The 19,930-nt window shown below is 34.3% G+C and overlaps 2 protein-coding genes across 8 annotated transcripts in view; one reads left to right on the forward strand and one right to left on the reverse strand.

Annotated features, from left to right (window-relative positions):
- Wdr62 (WD repeat domain 62) overlaps positions 1–19,171 on the reverse strand; it is a 70,825-nt gene extending 51,654 nt beyond the window's left edge. For 4 of the 7 annotated variants that reach the window (XM_086832676.1, XM_086832668.1, XM_086832674.1 and 1 more), the window contains exon 1: positions 18,396–19,171. The gene's annotated coding sequence lies outside the window, so the exon portion shown is untranslated. Of the gene's footprint in view, positions 1–6,611; positions 6,658–18,395 lie in introns of all 7 variants that reach the window. The other 3 variants (XM_086832677.1, XM_086832669.1, XM_086832665.1) reach the window with 1 other exon arrangement.
- On the forward strand, positions 2,396–5,545 carry LOC110181306 (uncharacterized). Its single transcript, XM_020949027.2, has 2 exons — positions 2,396–3,421; positions 3,487–5,545. Exons 1-2 carry the CDS (start codon positions 3,374–3,376, stop codon positions 4,477–4,479), a joined length of 1,041 nt encoding a protein of 346 aa, XP_020804686.1. The 5' UTR covers positions 2,396–3,373; the 3' UTR covers positions 4,480–5,545.
- Positions 19,172–19,930: the final 759 nt, after the last annotated feature.

The following is a 19,930-nucleotide window of genomic DNA, read 5'->3' on the forward strand; positions in this document are numbered from 1 at the left end:
AGAACAAACTGTAATGAGGGAAAAACTTGGCACACACAATAAGCAAGCAAAGGAAACAAAAGCGAAGAATTAGAAATGTTATAAAGACATTCTAGCTCCTATTATTGTTCTGTGAAAAATTACGTCATGACAATCGGAGTCCAGCTATCAAAAGCGTTAATATAAGAATAGTAAAAGAAATTAGTTATCAGCTAGCAAAAGAACAACAAAATTAAAAACATTTAACCAACAAAAGAACCGTAAACTGATATGGAAAGTCTGCGAAATCGAGAAATCGATGAAGAATTGAACGGTAAAAATACAGAATGTGTCATGGGGGGTCTTGAGATTTTATATTTATCTTGGTTGTTTTTCATTCTCTGGCGCCTCTGGGCTATATTCATTGTTTACCTGTCGTTTTTTGCTACCTTCGAACCATCAACAGTTATCAAACTGATGGCAGTAAAGGTATATACATATAATAATGGTTTGATTATGACATAGATATTGACAGGAACTGAAAGCATTGACATCAAGATGAGATCATATTTCCAAAGTGTTCAAATTGATACTTGAGTTACACTCGATCTTGGAAGTAAACTTGAAGATATTATTGATTTTTAATTGGTTTTGTATTCCCACAACAAGCTCACCTTTAAAATATGATGATTTATTATCAAATGGAACTATATTTAAGCAAAAGTTCAGCAAGAAACTTGACACTTTTAAACTTTTAAAGTTGTGAAAGCTATTAATTATAAACTATTCAAACTAAACCTTGTAAAAGCCAATACAACAGCTTAAAATGACCAAAGTGCGTGTTAGTCTCACCTGATCACACATAGCCTCAATATAGAACAAAGTGCGATCTTGACTCAACAAAGCATAAAGGTAAATATCAGATAAGAACATAAAAGTTGTATTGTTTACTTCAAACCAATAATAATAATGATAACACATATCTGCGTTAAATGTTACAGTGAAAGTGTACAATGAACTTTGTCACAGATTAAAACACTTGAATTTCATTTCAATCAAATGCAAGGAAGCTGTCGACAAAAGAGATAGTCAATCTCGAGACTTGACAATGCTCAATTTCCCCCCAATGGGGAAATGGAAATCAAAAAGGAAATCAACGAAGCCCATCAACATGCCGCAGCTTTCATTCAAAGCAAAATCCGTCTTGGAATTCAAATAGAATGCAAAAGGCGTAATTAATATTCCTAGCAAAGAGCACGTCAATGGCAAACCCAGAATCCCCTCACACTCATACTCATAGTCATACCCATACTCATACTCAGATTCAGACTCAGATTTCGATTCAGATTCGGATGCGAGTTGATATCAAATAACCTTCGTGTGGAAACAAAACAGAAACCGGTTGCCTGCACTCCAGCTTTTATAAAATTATAGCCGCTAACTCTGGTATGGTGGTTATGTTATGTGTGCGCGTAATAAAATTAGAAAAGCCAGTAGTATGTACAAGGGGGCTTCCCTCCCAGGAAGCAGCTCCCAGCAAACCCAGCAACCCACCAGCGAGGCTTGCAACAGAGCGGAAACAGTTTGCTCTTGTTGGCCATGTTAGTCGCTTGGCTCGCAGCTGATATTGTTTGGCCTGTTACTTGTTAGCTGTCGACCGTTGGCAAATCTCAAATGGCTGGCCATTTCTTGACACTTGACAAACATGGCTTAAAGGGTAGCTATTGGGGTAGATAGAACAATGAAAGATCCAACAGATAATAAGCGAGAAAAAAGTAGTTAACAAATACAACTTTAAACTAATAAAGGTTGGGAAATACAAGAACCAGAATAGTTTTTAATATTCAAAGTTGATAAAAAAGACTTGAAAATTACCCTGTACTGAGATTATGAATTTGCATAATATAAAACCAACTTATTCTTCAACATTCTACCTTCAAAACCTATTGATAATACAAAGAAATATTTTAACCAGGGTATTCCTACCATAAAGCCACCTTTTTTACCTCTATTTAATTATGCAAGTCCCTCAAGCTTTGGCAAATAATTACAAGTATCAACACCCACTGACGGCGAACTCTCTTATCGATACGAACAAGGCTGCGCCCACAGCTAAACCATAATATCAGCTCATTAAGTCGTCAGTGTCTAGAAAATAAATAAAATAAAATAATACGAATAAAAAAAAGTTAACAATTGCGAGTGCAACAAAACACTGAATATAGCCACTTCATTAGCATTGTGAAGTCAACCCCAAGCCCCCAAAATGTGACTCAACTTCACTCTCAGGTAACAGAAATCAAGATTCTTCAGGCCTTGTCGCCTTAATCTGCTCAACTTGATGGATGTGTGACTTTCTGTGTTGGCCAACAAAAAAACAAAATCACTTAAGACCATACATAAATATCAATTAAATGTTTGGCCACTGAACTTTTGTTTGCCTCACAAACCGTTCAAGTTTAAGTGATTTTTGAACCATGAAAAGTCATTTCAGTTGAAGGTCATTGTCTTGGGTGCTTTTTGGGTCACAAAATTTGAGTGTGTGTGCTTTCCCTGAAACTAATTAAATGTCCACAGCAAGTTAGGTTACTTTTGAGCAATTGTCACCGGAAAGTTATGCCCACAAAGTTAACCCACTTTTTTGGCCCTGTTGTCTTTAATTTGCCAACGAAATCAAAAGAGTAGAAACGGATACCAGCTCCGACTTCATGACATACCAATTTGCATAGGTGAGTGAAAACAGCACAGAAGTTGCTTAGAAAATTGTTTTATTATTATTACTTCTTTTTTTCCAACAATTCGATGAACAGAACAGTGGAAAAAGAAAGCGAAGCTCGAGTCCAGGAAGCGGAATAGTGACAAATAAACAAAAACCTTAACAAAAAAGTGCTACTCAAGTGAGTCATTAAGCTGGCTGAGAGCCATAAAGGAAGCAATCCCCACACACCTCAGAACACCTCAGAACACCTGGAGAGACAACAATTTCTGCACTTCTTTGGCTCTTTGTCTGTGTGGCACAACAACTTCTTGGCCAAAAAGGAATTTCCGGGACGCAAAAGGGATATTCTTTGTCCAGTCTGACGTATCTTTAAGTTGTATGTAACAAGACTTTGAGTTTAAGCTTACAAAACATATATACATATTTTGTGTTATAAAGGAATTAAAATACTTTTAAAGAAATATAACACAACACAAGAAAAAGCTTTAAAAATTGGTTTGATAGAGTTCATATAGAGACTATAGTTTGTTTTATCTAATATTCAACAGTTTAAAACTGTGATTTTTACTAAACAAACGAATAAACCTATAGTTTTGAATATCATATTTACCCAAGCAAAATAATTCTATTTAGTTAGCATTTAATTAAAAACACAAGTTAACATTAGAAACAACCTGCCTGGCAGGTGTTCACATAATGGATCAAATTTATTTGGTATTTGTAGTTCTCATTTGGCTATTTAATGTGAGTTTCTCAATTATTAATTATAAGTCTTAATTATAAATCTTAATATCAACCGATATTCTCAGGTATTTTCTATGCTCGTTGTTCCATTCCCAATCAAAGTTCCTAAAAGCAAATTAAAAGTAAAAGACCTAAGTCTAAGGGAAAGAGAAAGATTTCAAGTCAAAGACCCGGTCCACAATGAAGGTTTGAAGCCAAAGGACAAAAATTCTTATCAAAGTGATTATCTTAATGACCCAGAAGAAACGATGTCAAAGTCAAATCTTGGACTGCGGCTATTCCCTGAATTTTTTACTGCCAATGTAAGTGAATCGGAAACCCCTCAGGAGACAGATAAGGATGATGATGATAAGAATGATGCTAATGTCAAAGGTGATAGCAAAGGTGTTGTCTCTAGGAAAAAGAGTGATGACCCAGATCCACCCCCAAGCGAGGCTGCGGAAATTGGTGGAGTTCAGCCTACCACATTGCCAACTGAGAAGACAATATCAATTCCCATTTTTAAAACTGACTACTTGGGCCATTGGGTATATAATCCATGGGGCGTCACATATGGACATTTGTATCGTGACACTCGATTCATTGGTCTTCAATATTCAGGGCCTTTTCCAGAATTGGATAGACATACCGCAATTTTTAATCCAAAAAGGCTCATTACAAAAAAAGTGTGCAGAATTCAATCAACTATTTACAACACTCCAAGAATGATGAGGTATCTAATGAAGCCATTTTACCACTTTGTTCACGCCAAGCAGCCAATATTAACGGATCTACGATGGCGTATCTACTTGCGGAGCGATTCAGAAGAGTGCCATTCCCCCACACAAATAAACTGGCGAGTTTTCACTGAGTGTATGATGATAAGGAACATGCGGATGGAATCTAATGTACCATATTACCCACTGCGACAAACCCATGAGGATTGGGACTATAATACTGAATACAGTGGCTGGGGGTTGGACGTTGATCCATTTCTCTACTATGACTATAATGCACTCAAGCCTAGATACCCAGATACACATAAAAGGAAAACACAAATGCCATACCCTTTGAATTAAAAATTATATATGTGCAATCAAAAGATTCAGTTTCTTATATTTTGCAAAACAACTTTTTTTTTTTTTCTTTTTTGTTGGTATAGAAAGTTTCCTGCGAATACTTCGGAAAATGGGAGGAAGAAAACGGTCCCTTACTACAGGGAAATTGTGGATTGTGTAGGGAAAAAGCATCTCAAAAATCTAACTCTAACAATCTTCTGAGCTGAGTATTTCACATTTTGTATTCGTATTCTTATTATTATTATTATTATTATTACTTTACTTTTCAGCTACGCGTGATGCTTCTCACGCTCAAGATTTAGTTGATCGCAACAGATGTTGGCAGAATTGCTTCCCCTACGTACAAAAAACATGTACACATATATATATATAAATTATTTCTAGTCAACTTTTTTGCAACATTTATTCAGCAGACAGTGTCTATGGGGATATATTCTACAAGTCTGCAAGTTGTCAGAGAACTTACATACTTGTTTCTATATAAAAATTTGACATTCCTTAAGGGAATTGTCCGAAAATGTCAAAAGCCAGGATCTTATGTGTGAAATGCTTACATAAAATATATACTTAACAATACAAACAATTTTAAAACATAATAATACATTTAATACATTTTTCTATAAAAAAAATAAAATAATTGAATACAAGCTTACAAAAAACAAACATAAAACTACCAAACTGTCTGGGCAAGGTAATAAACAATCGAAGCCGGCAAAAAGTCCATATTTGAGACCGAACAAGTTCCTTGTCACTTTGGGGGATAGTTCAATCGTTGGAGTAAATAAACAACAACTGAAAAATCAACAAAAAACACGTACCAATGCAACAAAGCAACAAAAAAAAAAAACAGCCAACAAAATGTGGAATAATTTCAAGTCGCGCCGAGAGCATAAAACGCAGTCAAACAGTCAAATGCCATTTCCGACTGCAGTCAGACATGAATAACAACAACACCAACAATTACAACAACAATTACAACAACACCAACTATAACAACCTTAACAACAACAAGAACATCAACAACAAGGGAAAACACAACCACCGCAGCAAATAGTAAACACCAACAACAACAATAGCGTCTACAGTAGAGCCTCCTTCAAGCAACTCAAAAACAAACCAAATTGCTTTGGATCTCATCAAAGGATAAGTTTTTTTTAATGAAATCTTTTCCTAAAATTATATATCAATCTTTCCTTTAATTTGCTTAGTTAATCAATTAATTTTAATATTTCTCAATTATAAGGAAAAGTTAAAGAAGCCCCACTGTTGAAAGCTTTGACTAGTTACCAGCACGTGGCTCCCCAGACGGAAGCCAGTGGCTAAACGAAATAGCATGGGTGTGGCCAAAAGGGGGTAGTCAGAGCCATATATATAAAGTTATAAAAAAAAGAAAAAAAAACAGGCACAAGGGCTTACTGCAACCCAAGTCTGGCCAGAAGTCTGGTCTAAATATCCAACGAAACGAACTCCAGGCGACGTGTTTTATGCGAGTTCTTTGGTATTTATGGAGTTGCATGTTCAACCAATAACAGTTGAGCTTATGTTTACTATTATTATTACTATTTTTTGTATATTTATATTTTGTTTTTGGTGATGGCTAATGCTACCTAAGGGAGGCCCAGGCTACAAAGTAATTTTTCCAAGTGCAGCGGTTACATTCTTCCCCCTCAATTGAAGGTACGCCCACGTGAAAAACAAAAAGAAAAACCTCCACACACCTAACACACCGCATATCATGGCTAATTTGGATGGATATGGCGGTGGTGTAGCCACCTGGAACAAGAAATTGTCGCCCAAAAGTGGAGCATTCAACTCTGCGGGGGTTGCCTGGAGAATTGTACAAAAAAATACAACAAAAATAAAGGAATAAGTAATACCCTTTCGATAAGAAAATAATATAAAATATCTAATAGAAAATGCAGAATAAAAACATACGTTTACTATTATATTTTATCATAAAAACCCTATTACAAACTATTCCATAAACTTCAATAAAAGAAGAGCATCTAGTATGTGCGTTAAACAAGTGCAGGTATGTTTTTCCTTTTGGTTATTTAGACTATAATTAAACCAGCGTCTAAACGTTGGGCGTTGTCAGATATGATTATCGTTTTTGGGTGCTATTAACTTGCCTTGACTTTTCTTGACTTGAAGTTGATAGAAGACTTTGTTTACTACCTGCAAAGATAAGAGAAAGACAAATTATTATACAAATGCAATATACAATAGACATCATTAAAACGAATCAATATTTGCAATTAAGTGTATACCATTTTATATAGAGTACTATATATTTTCCTATAATTAAAATCCACTGGGGTACTATATTCACATCTGTCCCTATCTCTCTTTCGATTTCTGTGCTCGTGCAAATTAACCCACTTTTGTTTGGCCCATTCACACCATCAACAACTGCCAACAAATTTATGGTTATGAAATCGTATACGGTTTTTATTTAATTTCGTTTCATTGCATTTGTTTACCATTTGCTTTGGGCCATATGAATAAACGTTTTGTGTTAATTGGTTCCAACGGAAATATAATATGTAATTTTGTTTAAATATTGTTGCTTTATTAGGACATAATAGATACCATTGATTAGAGTTTATTCTGTCTAAATTGTACTTCGCTTTGGTATAACTTTTTTCCCACAAACAATTCTTACTTTCAAAATCATTCTTGCTCTCAGTCCGTTCCCTCCTCTTACTTTCTCTATCCGCACCACCTGTTTTTCCAACTTTTCCCCCACAGTTTTATATATGTACTTTTCCCCATATATAAAAAGCAAACATGTTTGGTTTTCACAGACTTCTAACAAGGAAGCAGCACTTGGGATGACTTTCAAACTTCGAGAGTGACCTCGGGATTGCCAAATTTGATCAAAATGCAATTCGCATACGACTCGTTCCATTGGCTTCCCAACGACTTTGACTTTCTAAGGCTATTTATCTATTTGTTGAGGTTTCATGGCTAGAAAGTCAGCTATGATCATAGCAAACATAGTAACAAAAAAAAAAAAAATCATAAGCAGAAATCATTTTGTGGCCAATAAAACTGTGCAACCTGTCTCTTGTGTTTTGATACCTCTTGGTTTAGAGTTAAAGGGTATATGGAATTTTTTAACCACATTTAAATCTTGATTTTTAACTAGAGATTTAAAGGCAATAGGTATCCCCAAGTCTAGAGTTTCTATTTCGCTAGAGTGTGTCTGTGAATGTGGCCATATGCATTATTAATGCCTCTGACAATTGCAACTGCATTTTGGCCATGTGGCAAGGCAGCCGTCGCATTGTTTATAACAGTAATTTGCCCCAAAACAGCCAACAGAGTAAAGTTTACAACGGTAATGTGTGTGAATATTTGGAAAATTGCCTAGCGCAGCTAAATTCCTTAATGGCATTCCCCAAAATTCTGTCAAGAGCGGGTCTTAATTTATTAATTTTGAAAGCACTCGTTATAATTATACCACCCCTATACACACACCTGTTCACTTGTGTAATCAAATACCAATTTATGATTGTGGGCCAGAGTTAATTACCAATGGAAAGTGTTTTTTTACACGTGTGAAATGGTATTTATTGCATAATAATTTGTATAGAGAGAATAGGAAATACAAAAGACCACAAAACTATGAGTTAAAATATTTAATTAAAACAACATCTAGTTTTTGTATCTATATTTAATAAAGATTTTCGAATAACTTTCCTTGAACACTCCTTGCAAAATATTTATCCATTCACCTTGCCATTACGGAAATGTTCAGATTTTGATACTCGCCACCAATAATGGCAAATTAAATTTATTAATACATAAACATATCGAAGGCAAACGAAAAATTGAGGAAAAACTATGTCCAAGTCAAAAATATTTGATGCGTATAAATAATGATTTTGTATTTGGCAAATGAATTGTCCGATATGGAATTAATGCCACTTCGACACGCAACCAAGGCAAAACTTTTAGTCTGATTGAACAATATAATAAAATTGGAAGGAATGCTATTGGCAGATATATATATATATATATACAGATACTGTGGATGAGTGTTTCCATATGTTGGCGTTAGTTTAATAATAAATATGTGTTATTGTTTCTTTAAGGATTGAAGGGGTTAGAAAATATTGCAAGTATTTATAAAGAATGTTTTCTTTTATATGAATTTTAATTGTTTGAACCATATAGCTTATTAATATCTAATTTGCTTAAAACTTTCCCTTCTTTTTTCTGTGAAAGATCGATAGAAAGCGCCATCGACCTGAAGATAAAGATACATATGTATATCCAAATCGATTGAACCAAAAGTTCGTCACGTTTTTACACTTGAAAGCGTATCAATGGAAAGGCAAAGATCAACGTCATATGTTTTTCTACACTTTGAGATACTTTCGAGGGTCATTGTGTTATCTTAAAGCCACAAAAAGCAGAAATGCATAAATAACCAGGAGGCACCACCAGTCACCGGTCAAATCATCAACAGTTCGATGCTGACAATGACAAACCGCTAATCATAATTTAAACATTACAACAATGCCCCACAAAAAAAATCATATATAATCGACAAAACGTGCGCTTCATTAATATGTGAAAATAATAATGCGACTTACAAGCAAAGCTTTGTCGCAAAAAACCTATAAAAAAACGAGGAAAACCTAACTTAAATAAATAAAATAAATTGCTGTCGACAAGTAAAAGTCAAAAAGCGTTGAAAGCATTTAACGAGGCGCAACAATTGAGGAAAGAAGCGGTGTGGAGGTCATTATGAAATCAAACTGAAGGTTGTCAGGAGTTGAATCACAACCAGAGAAAGCTTTCAAAATTATATAGTTAAAGATTTGAAAAAAAAAAGTATTATAAATACAATATCAATAAACTAATGTTACTTACATTTCTTTAATTATCTGTAAGAATAATTGCTATATTATTAAATCCCAATCTTTTGTTCTTAACTTGCATAAATCTTTTTCAAGGTAAACCAATTTGATTTTCCACATTTCCACTTGCCACTTGACCATGTCCAATCGGAACTTTCTTTTATAAAAAAAGGAAAATAATAATGCAAGTCAAACTATAATTGATAAGCGACAAAGTCAGGCGACTTTCATTGCGATTAGAAATCCGAAAAGGCGGAGTAAAAGTGGAACTCAGTTAGGTGAAGGAAAAACCATTTAGTTGAGCGGTAATTGGGTCTAATTGCGGTCTGGTGGCTATCGAGGGTTAAAGGTGTGCTACCAATTAGCCAAAGCAAAAAGTGTGATTACTTTCGGTGGCCCAATAAAAAAAAATGTAACAAAAAATACAAAAGTTGGAAAAGCACGCGAGGTTCCATTTCGGTTTTTTCATCTCTATCTTTTAATTAAATGTCTAAGGAGCAGTGACCCGATATATCGGCTGTCCAATTAATTAAACAAATTTATTCAGTTTGAAATGCAATTAACTTCAACTGAAGTGTGAAACAAGTTCTTGTAGGGAGTGAGTTTCGAGTGGCTCGTTGAGTAATCGGATAATCTTAATGCATTTAAATATAGAACAAACTTTCCACACTTGTTGTTTTTCTTAACCTCTCGCCATGCGCTTTTGTAAATAAAAGGTAAACACAATGAGTGAAATGTGTATCTTTTTTTTGAAGGGCAAACATTTTAGAAATTTAAATCTTTTTTTTGCTGTTGTAGATTTTGATCTGCTCTGCTTGCCGACCAAAATCCATTCAAATGAAAACTTTAATCCGCTTGAGGCGACCTTTATGGACTTTGTGGGTATGTTTTTACTACAACGAACCTTTCACACTCTACTAAATGACAGCCAGTACAAAGTTCAATAAACTCCCAAATATAATAAAGGTAACTACTACATCTTTTTGTTTTATTTCCGCTTTTTCTCATCTTTCATTGAGTTGTGCCCGCTTTGTTATTTGGATATTTAAATTGGCGTAACAAGACACAAAAGCAACAATCAAATGGAAGGAAAATGGGGAAATATTACGGCTAGGGGTCAAGTTGAATTACTGAACAATGCCGATTTAAAATGGGAATGAGAGAGAAATAAAGAAAGAGATAAAGGTTGGGTTGTTTTTTTTTTTTGTTTTGTTCCAATTCATTTGGCAAGAACAAACAGAACAAAACAACGACCTATATAGACAGAGAGGAAGAAGTAATGCCATTCAATAAATTCAACAATATGTACAGTTAGTAGTTTCATGTTCTCTGACATCATAAAACCCATAAAACCCACACTTCCTCTTCGATTTTATTCCCAGAAAAATAAAAAACAAAAGAGGTCATCAAAGAGTTGGAAATTTGCATCGAGTTTCTACTGTATTTCTTTGTTTTAGATATAATTGCGAATGCAAATTTAAATAGTTTAATAAAATAGTTCATTAAAATGATTGTTTGATCAATTTGTAAAACTTCTGTGGTATTTAAATATATATTTTTCTTATTTCTATGTATTATTTATTATAGAATATTCCTAGTAGAAGATAATATTTGTTTACTTTTTATTTTTATTAAACAGAAGTTGTTTAACCAATTTATAAACCTTCGGTTATATTTTAATACATATTTTTCTTATTACTACATCGTTTTTTATTTATTTTAGAGTATTCCAAGTAGAATTTCATATTAGTTTGTTATATATGTTTATAAAATACAATGGTTGTTTAATCAATTTATAAAACTTTAATTGTATTTTGATATGTACATATCGGTGTCTTAGTTATTCTTCAGTTTTCCAAGTACATTATCACATTTCCTTATTTTGATTTAAATCAAAAAGAGAATACAATATACATATGCTTGTGTATCTTTTGCTTTCGCAAAAAAAAACAAAGATTTCTCTACCTTTCCCTCTCACTATCGTTCCACTTCTGGTATCTCTTAGTTATAAACCTGTAGTTTTGGCTATATCTTATCGCTACACGTCTGACCCAACCGACTTTTTCCGTCTAATGACAAGAAACACGCGCTCATTCACATCGACACAACATTCGCATTGAAAATCACGCACTCGTAGAGTCAATTGTTTTGACCATGGCCAAGAGATGGATTTCGATATTCAATCATATTTGCTGACCCTCACACAATTTTATTTATTTGCCATTACTTATTTGATTTTCTTTGCATTTAGACACACAGCATAAAGTTTGCTCTCTTTTCTGGTTTACTGCCTATTTGGCTTCTTGCTGTTGCATTTTCCTTCCCTTTCTCTTTCGATTTTTCCGAGAGCTTTTCGCTTAATTAGTTTGCTTTTTTTTTGTATTGATTTTTTTTGCCATGTCTCTCTATGTTTTTTGTTAGGTTTTTTAGCTATTTTTGTTTCTGGTTTTCGTTCTCTAAGAAGGTGAATACAAGGCATTAGCAGATAAAAAAGCAAACACTCCCACAAATAGAGGCCGACCACCAAATGGGAAATAAACAAAATTTGGCAATCGAATTTGTTATTGATTTTGGTTTGGTTTTTGTGTGCTTTATATTTTGCTATTGGTTAGCGAATAAAAACCTTGATCTTGGCCAAAAGTCTCCAGTTTTGACCCAGTAACAATTACTATCTATAATAAGTTAGCCTTCAATAAATAATAATGCTGTAAATCAGAATCTTTTTTATAACATTTACTTTTTCTTGATCTTATCTTTTTTTATTGTGGTTTTGTTTCTTTATTTGAAATAAAGTTAATAGGCTAGCGAGTAAAACCTTGATCTTAAACAAAGGTCTCTAGTTTCGAACTAAAAGCTACTATCAATAATAAGTATTTCACTTTCTAAAAGTAAATAATTCCATTTATCTGAAAATTGTTTATTTTTGTTTATTGGTATTTCTGATTTTCCTCTACTAAAAAACACTTTTGGTTTTGGTTTTTTATATTATTTGTTTGATCTATTTTGGCTTTAATTTAGCCACTTGACGTTCACTTTCGCTTATATTTTTCGAATTACGTATTCAGCTTATCTGTTGACCAATTTATATTTTTCTTTTTCCCTGTCACTTGCTTTTGTTATTGCGCCTAACAAATTGTTTAAATTCAGGTGATGAGCAATAAGCGTTTTTTATTTGTCTTTGATAATAAGATTTCTGTTTACTGCGTCTATTTGATTTTATTTTTATCAAATATTTGAGATAGGTTTTTTATGAGAGGTTTAGACAGGCTTAATAATTATGCAGAACAATTTATTACTATTTGATGAGTGATAATTGTAGATGATACCAACTTCTTTGATTTGTTTTGTTTAAATATTCATATACTATTATCAATTTTGGTATTTAAGCATTTGCTAATTAAAATATTAATATTAAACCTACTAATTCCGATACTTTTCCAAACTTTTAGTTAAATTCTATATGTTTTGCAGACTGGAAACAATAAATTATAATTATTGCCAGTTAGTTTTGGTCTGGCAGTTGGCCAAAGGCAGTAATATCCGGCAAGCGGAGAAGCAGGACAAACGCAGCTGTTGCAGCTCAAAAAATTAAAAATAAAAATATAAAAAACAGCCTCCTGCAGGTTCTGAAACATTCATTTCCCCCCCCCCCATCATTGCCCCACACACAACAAGTTTTGAGGACAGACAACAGCGAGACGCATAAAGTTTTTTTCTTTTGTATTTTTCTCTAGTTTTTTTACGGCCAGTCTGTCACACAAAAGCAAAAAAAAGAGGCTTTTAAACAAAAAAAATTGCCACAAAAAATAAAAAGCAACTTTGGCCAGTTGTTGGACATTTTACTGTGATGGCAACTGCATAATACTTCCTCTTCAAACTTGGCACAAGCCACGGCCAAAGCCAATTGCAGGCATTGCGGACCAAGTTCCAATCCCACTTAATGGGTTATGACATCGATGGGTTTTCGGTAGGAATATCACAGGGGGAAGGGATTCAATGTATACAAGTTGTAATCCAGTAATTTTCTCTAATTAAGTTGTTGGTTAATAGTTCGTTAGTTGAGTAAATAAACTGGACCAAACTATAATGATGATGAGGAGGGGGTTTGCCAGCCTTTACGGGAATGTGGTCCATGACCATGAGTTGGCATTTCCCCTTACTCTCCAGGGAACTATGGAATTTACAGGAAGAGGACAATTACGAAAACTTTGTTGATTAAAAAAAAGGAAAGTTTAGTTTAATTAAGGTAGAAACTATTAGCAGAGAAATGAGATAACTAAATGCACTTCAATAATTATTTAAGACCTAAAAACTATACAATAATAGCAAGTTAACATTAGACCAACACCTGTACTTATTTAATTTAAGAAATTCTTCTGTAATTTTCATAATTAATTTCCCATTATTTCCTTTCCCAGCCTATAAATTAGTCCTCCTACTCCTCCCACAAAGTCGGGATCCACCTCCACGTTCTCAGCTCCACCACGATCTCCCACATAAAAAATAAAACCGTAGAGGAAATACCTCAAAATGGTAGCTATAACGCTAACCACAGCAACCATAAATGCGGCAACAAAATTCTAATTAAACTACAATACAATGCAGTTCAAGTCATTAGAAACGACCTCAAAACAATGGCCTGGGAAGAATGCGAAAAAAGAAAGCTGAGAGAGGAGAAAATCGAACTGAGAAGTAAGGAGGAGAAGTTCCTCAGGCATAAGTGTAAACATGGGTGTGTGTGAAAGGAGGGCCTGTGTGTGCTCAGCAGCCATGTCTTATCGAATCGGGTTTGCCATTAACTTGGCCCGAACCAAAGTTAACTGCATTCCAGCCATACTCAAGTGCGAGTAGAACCCCCTGCCAATGTCCCTCCCGTTTCCGTTCCATCCTCATGGGCTCCTTACCTTTCACTCCCTTTTACCCTTACCCCTGGGTAGCACTACATATATGGACGACGGTGAGGAAGCGCCGGCAAGTTACATGATATCAATAAAAGTGCACTGTGCTAAGATAAACTTCAAGAGCACCAGAAGGCCAGACGTAAAACAGAAACAAAAGTAAGGCTTAAACTAGGCAAATAGGATATAGGAATACCCTGCAGAAGGTGTCCTAAAGTGTGGTATATTATATTAATTATGCATTCATTTGGTTTAGAAACATATTTAAATTTCTGGAAAAGGATTCATGTTAAAGTATATACAACTTTACATATAAATAATTTTCTGATGATTATTACCATGATAATACCCTGTGTAAGGGTATAAAAATGTGGCAGTGGAGGGTAAAACAGACAGGCAAATGGAGGAGGCAGACAACTGTGGCAAGAACAAGTGGAGAGATGAAGGGGAAACCCCAGGAAATGCTGTTGCAAAAATGTTGCACCTTTGTTAGCTGCTTCTGCTTCTGCTGCTGCTGCTGCTGCTGATGTTTGGTGGCAACTCTTGACTTCAGGCGGCTTAATGGATATGCAACGCATATAGCAAATTATCCAAAAATGTTGGCAAAGGGAAAGGTGTACAGGTGAAAAAGCCACACTTCTGTCGACGAAACAACATACCCCCAGGTTGCCATAATTTTAAGTTTTTTTCTTTTTCGTTGCCTTGGCAAATTTACAGTTGCTTTCGGTGGAATGCATTTGGGAATTCTCTTTATTTTTCTGGTTTTTTTCCTGTTTGGCCAGGTAAAGGTAAAGTGAAAAGTGTGAATATTTTATTAAAAAGTAAGGAAATGAGTCTGTTTCATTATATATTTAAAAGAGAAGATATATGTATATTACATATAATACAATCAATTGAAAACAGTTAAATGTTTTGAAATTTTTCTTTAATTATGCCTTTCACAATTAAATAAAATTTGAGTGCTTCCTATTATCCTCTATTCTTCCTTCTCTTTATAGCCAGAGCCATGCTCCATTAGTTTGAATATACGGCACAATATTTAATAGGCCCAGTTTAAAGTTGCTGGCCAATAAGAGAGCGGCTAAGATAAAAAGAACGCAGACTGGCAAAAAGGCAATAAAAAATAAGAGAAGACGAGGCACTGAGCCAATGATGTAGATAAAATGAGAATGAGGCAAGGATGGCTATGAGGAGGAGCAAAAGAAGGGGCAGAGAATGCCCAAGCAGTAGACATATTCAGATTTTTCATATCGCATCTATGAGATACGTGCGCCCCTTGGCACAGTCACAGAATTTACAGAGAAAAAATTTCAATTTGCAAAAGGAAAGAATAATTTTAATATGCTTAAGTATAAGGATAATAATTTAATTTAATAGCTTATTACCGAAAATAATTATTTAATCATTGAAATGAAACTTCTTATATCAAAAGATACGTTCCAAAGTATTGAATCTCTTACTATAAAATCATGGCTTGAATATGATAGGTTCTTTTTAGGATCTGGGGAAGTATAAAGGAATTTTGAGTAATTTAAAAATAATATAGTGTACATAAAGAGAAATTTGTATGTTATATACTATATACAATAACTCATGTATAATAACTCTTTATAGTATCTATAGTAAATTTAGCGAAATTCACAAAAAATATAGTATTTATGTAGAATTCCTTCAAGACAAGGTAAGATCCATCCTTTTTCAGACGCCTGCAGATAAATTTCTCAAGCGAAGGAAACGAGTTGAATTCCAAATTCAAGAAAACCGAGCAGAAAGAGGAAAACACAGACAGATACAAAGATACTCAATGCGCGCACCTGTCGCCAGGTAAGAACGGCAACCGGCAAACGTCTTAGTCAGCAAAGTAAAGCAAAACCAAGAAAAAAACAAAATAAATAAAAAAACACAAAACTCAAAGACAAAAGTCCAGAAAAATCACACAAACACGAGGCAGAGAACAGGTAGAAAAGTACAAATAGGAAAACAAACAAAAGTGGGAAAAGTAGGAAAACTAAGGGGATACCAAATAAGACAGAGTTTGAGCAAGAGAGAGAAATATATACTGAATAAGAATCAGAATCAGAATTCACCTGTCACAGATCTTAGCGTTCTTATTTCTCTCTCTCCCTGCAGAGCGGCTTTGATATTTGATCGTAAGTTTTGGGTTTCTTAAAACGCTACTCTATATGGGGGAGTATTTGTTTAGAGGTGGTTTTGGTTAATATAAAAATAATAATATGAGACCCCCTAAGAAATTGTTTTAAGAATCTATAAATATTATATATTTATAATTATAATTTTCTTAATTTTATATTTATAATTTTTCCAAATTTAAAATTGTTGATGATACCGAAAAATCTTATAAAAAAGTGGATGGTATTATTTGCCTAGATTGCCTAGATCGTGCTTTAGGTAGGACTTGAATTTAATGATCAATGAATAAAGATATACCTTCATTTTAATGATAAATACATTGAAATATAGTAAACATTTTTTAAACCTTTTTTAATCAACCTTTGGTTCCAAAATATTTATAAATTTTGAATCTTATTAGGGCTTTTAACATCAAATAGGGTATTATTATGATCGTTTTAAGATCTCTTATATCACAGCTTTTGTTTAACCTTTTGCTCTTCTTCCCAAACTCCCAATGTGTGTGTGCTTGTGTGTGTTCCCGCCGCAATTTATTTTTAACCCTTGGGTAACTTTAATGGGCTTAAACTGGCCGCCGACTTTGTTCGTCGGCTTAAAAATGAAAACACCACAAAAGTACGCACAGGGAAAAACTTCACAAATTAGTCATTGTGATTAATGCTGCTGACGATGCTGTCTCTGTCTAGTTTCTAGACGAAACGTGTCCAAGTTGAACTGATTTATTTCGTGTGAGCTTTTTTCGAAAAAAAAAGATTATGGGTGTCTACATGTAGAAACAAAGGGGGGTGGGGAAAATGAGGGGCGGGGGAGGATGGATGCCTTGTGCAACTCTTGAGATTGCCCCTCTGCATTTATCTAGATCATCGGACCGTAAACGGGGTGGCGAGGGGGCGGCTGGATCTTAGTGTTAAATGCATGTGTTTTGGGTCAAGTTCAGCAATTTGGTTTTGGTTTAACTGCTTTTATGGTTTTATTTCGTTTAAACAATATGGAGGGCTTAAATTTGATATTTATTTGGTATGTTATTTTATGGACTTCTTCAAATATTACGTTAGATTTAATTAGGATAGAAAAATTACACAAGCCTAGACAGAGTAGTAGGAATCAGAAGTGATTAATTTAGTATTTGATTGAGATTATAATAGGTACGTTTTAAAATAATTTATGATTAGCAACAAGAAAAAAGAAGCAGAAGAAGAAATTAAAACTAAGCAAGAAATACACTAAATTCAATTCAATTTTTTAAGACTAGTTTTTTTTAGGTTTACGAGTCTAGAAATTTAAATTTTGTATTAATTTTTCACATTTTTAACCCCTTATAAAATGTTGAAATTTTTTTATATATCGGAGATGGTGAAATCGACGCAATTTTTGATGCTGATCAAGAATTATAATACCCTGCAGGGGTATAAAAGTACTTATTTCTGTTTAAATTTAAAGGAGCCATTTTTTAAGAGCCATACTTGGTAATCTTAAATATTTTTAATTAAGCTAAAAAAAAGGTCTTAAGCTTAAGCTCCTTTTCTGTTGTTTGTTTTTAATAAAAAAAACCAAAACCCTTCCTAGACATTTTTCCCATTTTGTGGCAGACCTTAAAGTACCCTTTTATGATATATTTTTAATACTTTTCCTATATTTTTCCAGAATTATTTACCTATTCTAAGTGTTAACATCCACAGACTCCATTTAAACCTTCAGAAATGTGTTTTACTCTTTTGTTGTTGTTGCTGGACCTTGCGACATGGCCTTCAAAATATGTACACATTGAGAAATTGCGAGGCCGCGCTCAGCTGAGAGCGAAAAACCACCCCCAAAAGGGGGTGGCTCATCCATCCACCTTTTCCTTCCCCCCAAAAAAACAAGAGTCTAGGCAAAAACACCGAATTTCGACACACACGCACAACAGCCTCCGGGTCTCTGAAGGAATTCGTCAACCCCCAAGAATAAAACAGGCCCGAAAATTGAAATTCATAGATTGAAAATGGGTCAAACTCACCTTTAGTGGGAAATTCCTTTAAATATTGCTGATGAAAAACAGGATTTTTGTATTTATTTTTAGTAATTCCTGTTTGTTTCGTTCCTTTCAGCGGCGGGTTTCCTTAAGCAACTCGCAACACATTTTCTCTTTCTCACTGTATTTCTCCGGTTCCTTATATATTCTTATTAAATATGATTTATTTATGTTTTTTAATATTTTATTTCTTTCGAATTTTTGGGAAATTCGTTTCTAAATTCCCGCAACTTTTCGTTCTTGTTGTTATGGTTTTTTCTCTCTGTTTTTATTTTTTTGCAGACAGGTGCACTAACAACAAAAACAACACACGCACACACCAACAATTTTTGCACACACTTGCACACACACACACACACAAACAGAGGGACGCCGTGTGTGCTGGCTTTGAACTTCTTTTCTTTTCTTTCTTTCTCTTTGCTTATTTGGCTTTTCTGCTTTTGGCCCGCTGTTTTGCGCACACCATTCGTTGTATTTAACCACTTATTTTATCTAATCTCGGTTCTCGGCGTTAAGATAATGCCTAATAGCTACTGCGGACACTTGAATTAAATGAATATTATTTGTATTTCTCCGCTACTTCGAATTCTTCCTCTTCTCGCAAACGCCGCACGCCGCCAAACACAAAAACAAAGGCAAAACACACTCACTCACACACGCGCGCGCGAAAAACGACGAAAAAGCGGAGCAGCCTATAAACACGTCCGTCCAGCTCGTTTTTTTTTCCTGTTTAATTTCAAGTATGGCTGTGAAAATATGGCAAAATATCAAAATGTTTCTTTTTGTTCATTTTTTACATTTCCTTTGGTCACTCTCAATTTTTAAGCTGTTACTTAACATTTTACACCATACACGTCTAGATAACAATTTTACATGGTTACAGATACAAGGGGTCACACTTTTGGGGTTGAATTCTCAGTCTTGGGTCGAATTCTCATGTAAAATGTAAAATGCGTAACATACCCGCTCTCTTCTCTCTAGGGTGCTGTCAGGTGGATGTTAATTAACAGAACTCTCTCTCTGGTCACTCTAAGTGCCGATGCTGTTATTTAACATTTTACAAGGCAAGATAACATTTTTTTTATGTTACAGAGACATGTAGAATTCCCATGTAGGAAGTAAAATTCATTATCAGATTTGCTTACTTTCTGACATATTTGAAAATGAATAATCTTTTAAAGTTTCCACCTAGCTTATAGCCATAAAAAGGCGTTTTTTCATATTCCTTTAGCGTATCATATCATATAAGATAAAAGAAGACGGTCAATTATTCGTTTTATTTTTAAACCCTTGCAGGATATTATAATTTCGTCAGGAATTTGCAACGCAGTAAAGGAGTCACTTCCGACCATACAAAAGTATATATATTCTGGATCAGCATCAACAGCTGAGTCGATATAGCCATGTCCATCTGTCCGTTTCTACGCAAACTAGTCTCTCACTTTTAAAGATGTAACAAGAGTGCAGGTAAAAGATAAATCTCTCTCTATTGAGAGAGGTGGCGCACTCTGGCGGTTTGG

This window comes from Drosophila serrata, unplaced genomic scaffold, assembly GCF_035046125.1.
Source record: "Drosophila serrata isolate PLE 108 unplaced genomic scaffold, ASM3504612v1 contig_249, whole genome shotgun sequence".
In the NCBI taxonomy this organism is placed as follows: Eukaryota; Metazoa; Arthropoda; class Insecta; order Diptera; family Drosophilidae; genus Drosophila; species Drosophila serrata.

Coding starts and splice junctions, on each gene's coding strand:
- LOC110181306 (XM_020949027.2), top strand. CDS start 3,374: ATGGATCAAATTTATTTGGTATTTGTAGTTCTCATTTGGCTATTTAAT. Junction 3,422..3,486: donor TTCTCATTTGGCTATTTAAT/GTGAGTTTCTCA, acceptor CGATATTCTCAG/GTATTTTCTATGCTCGTTGT.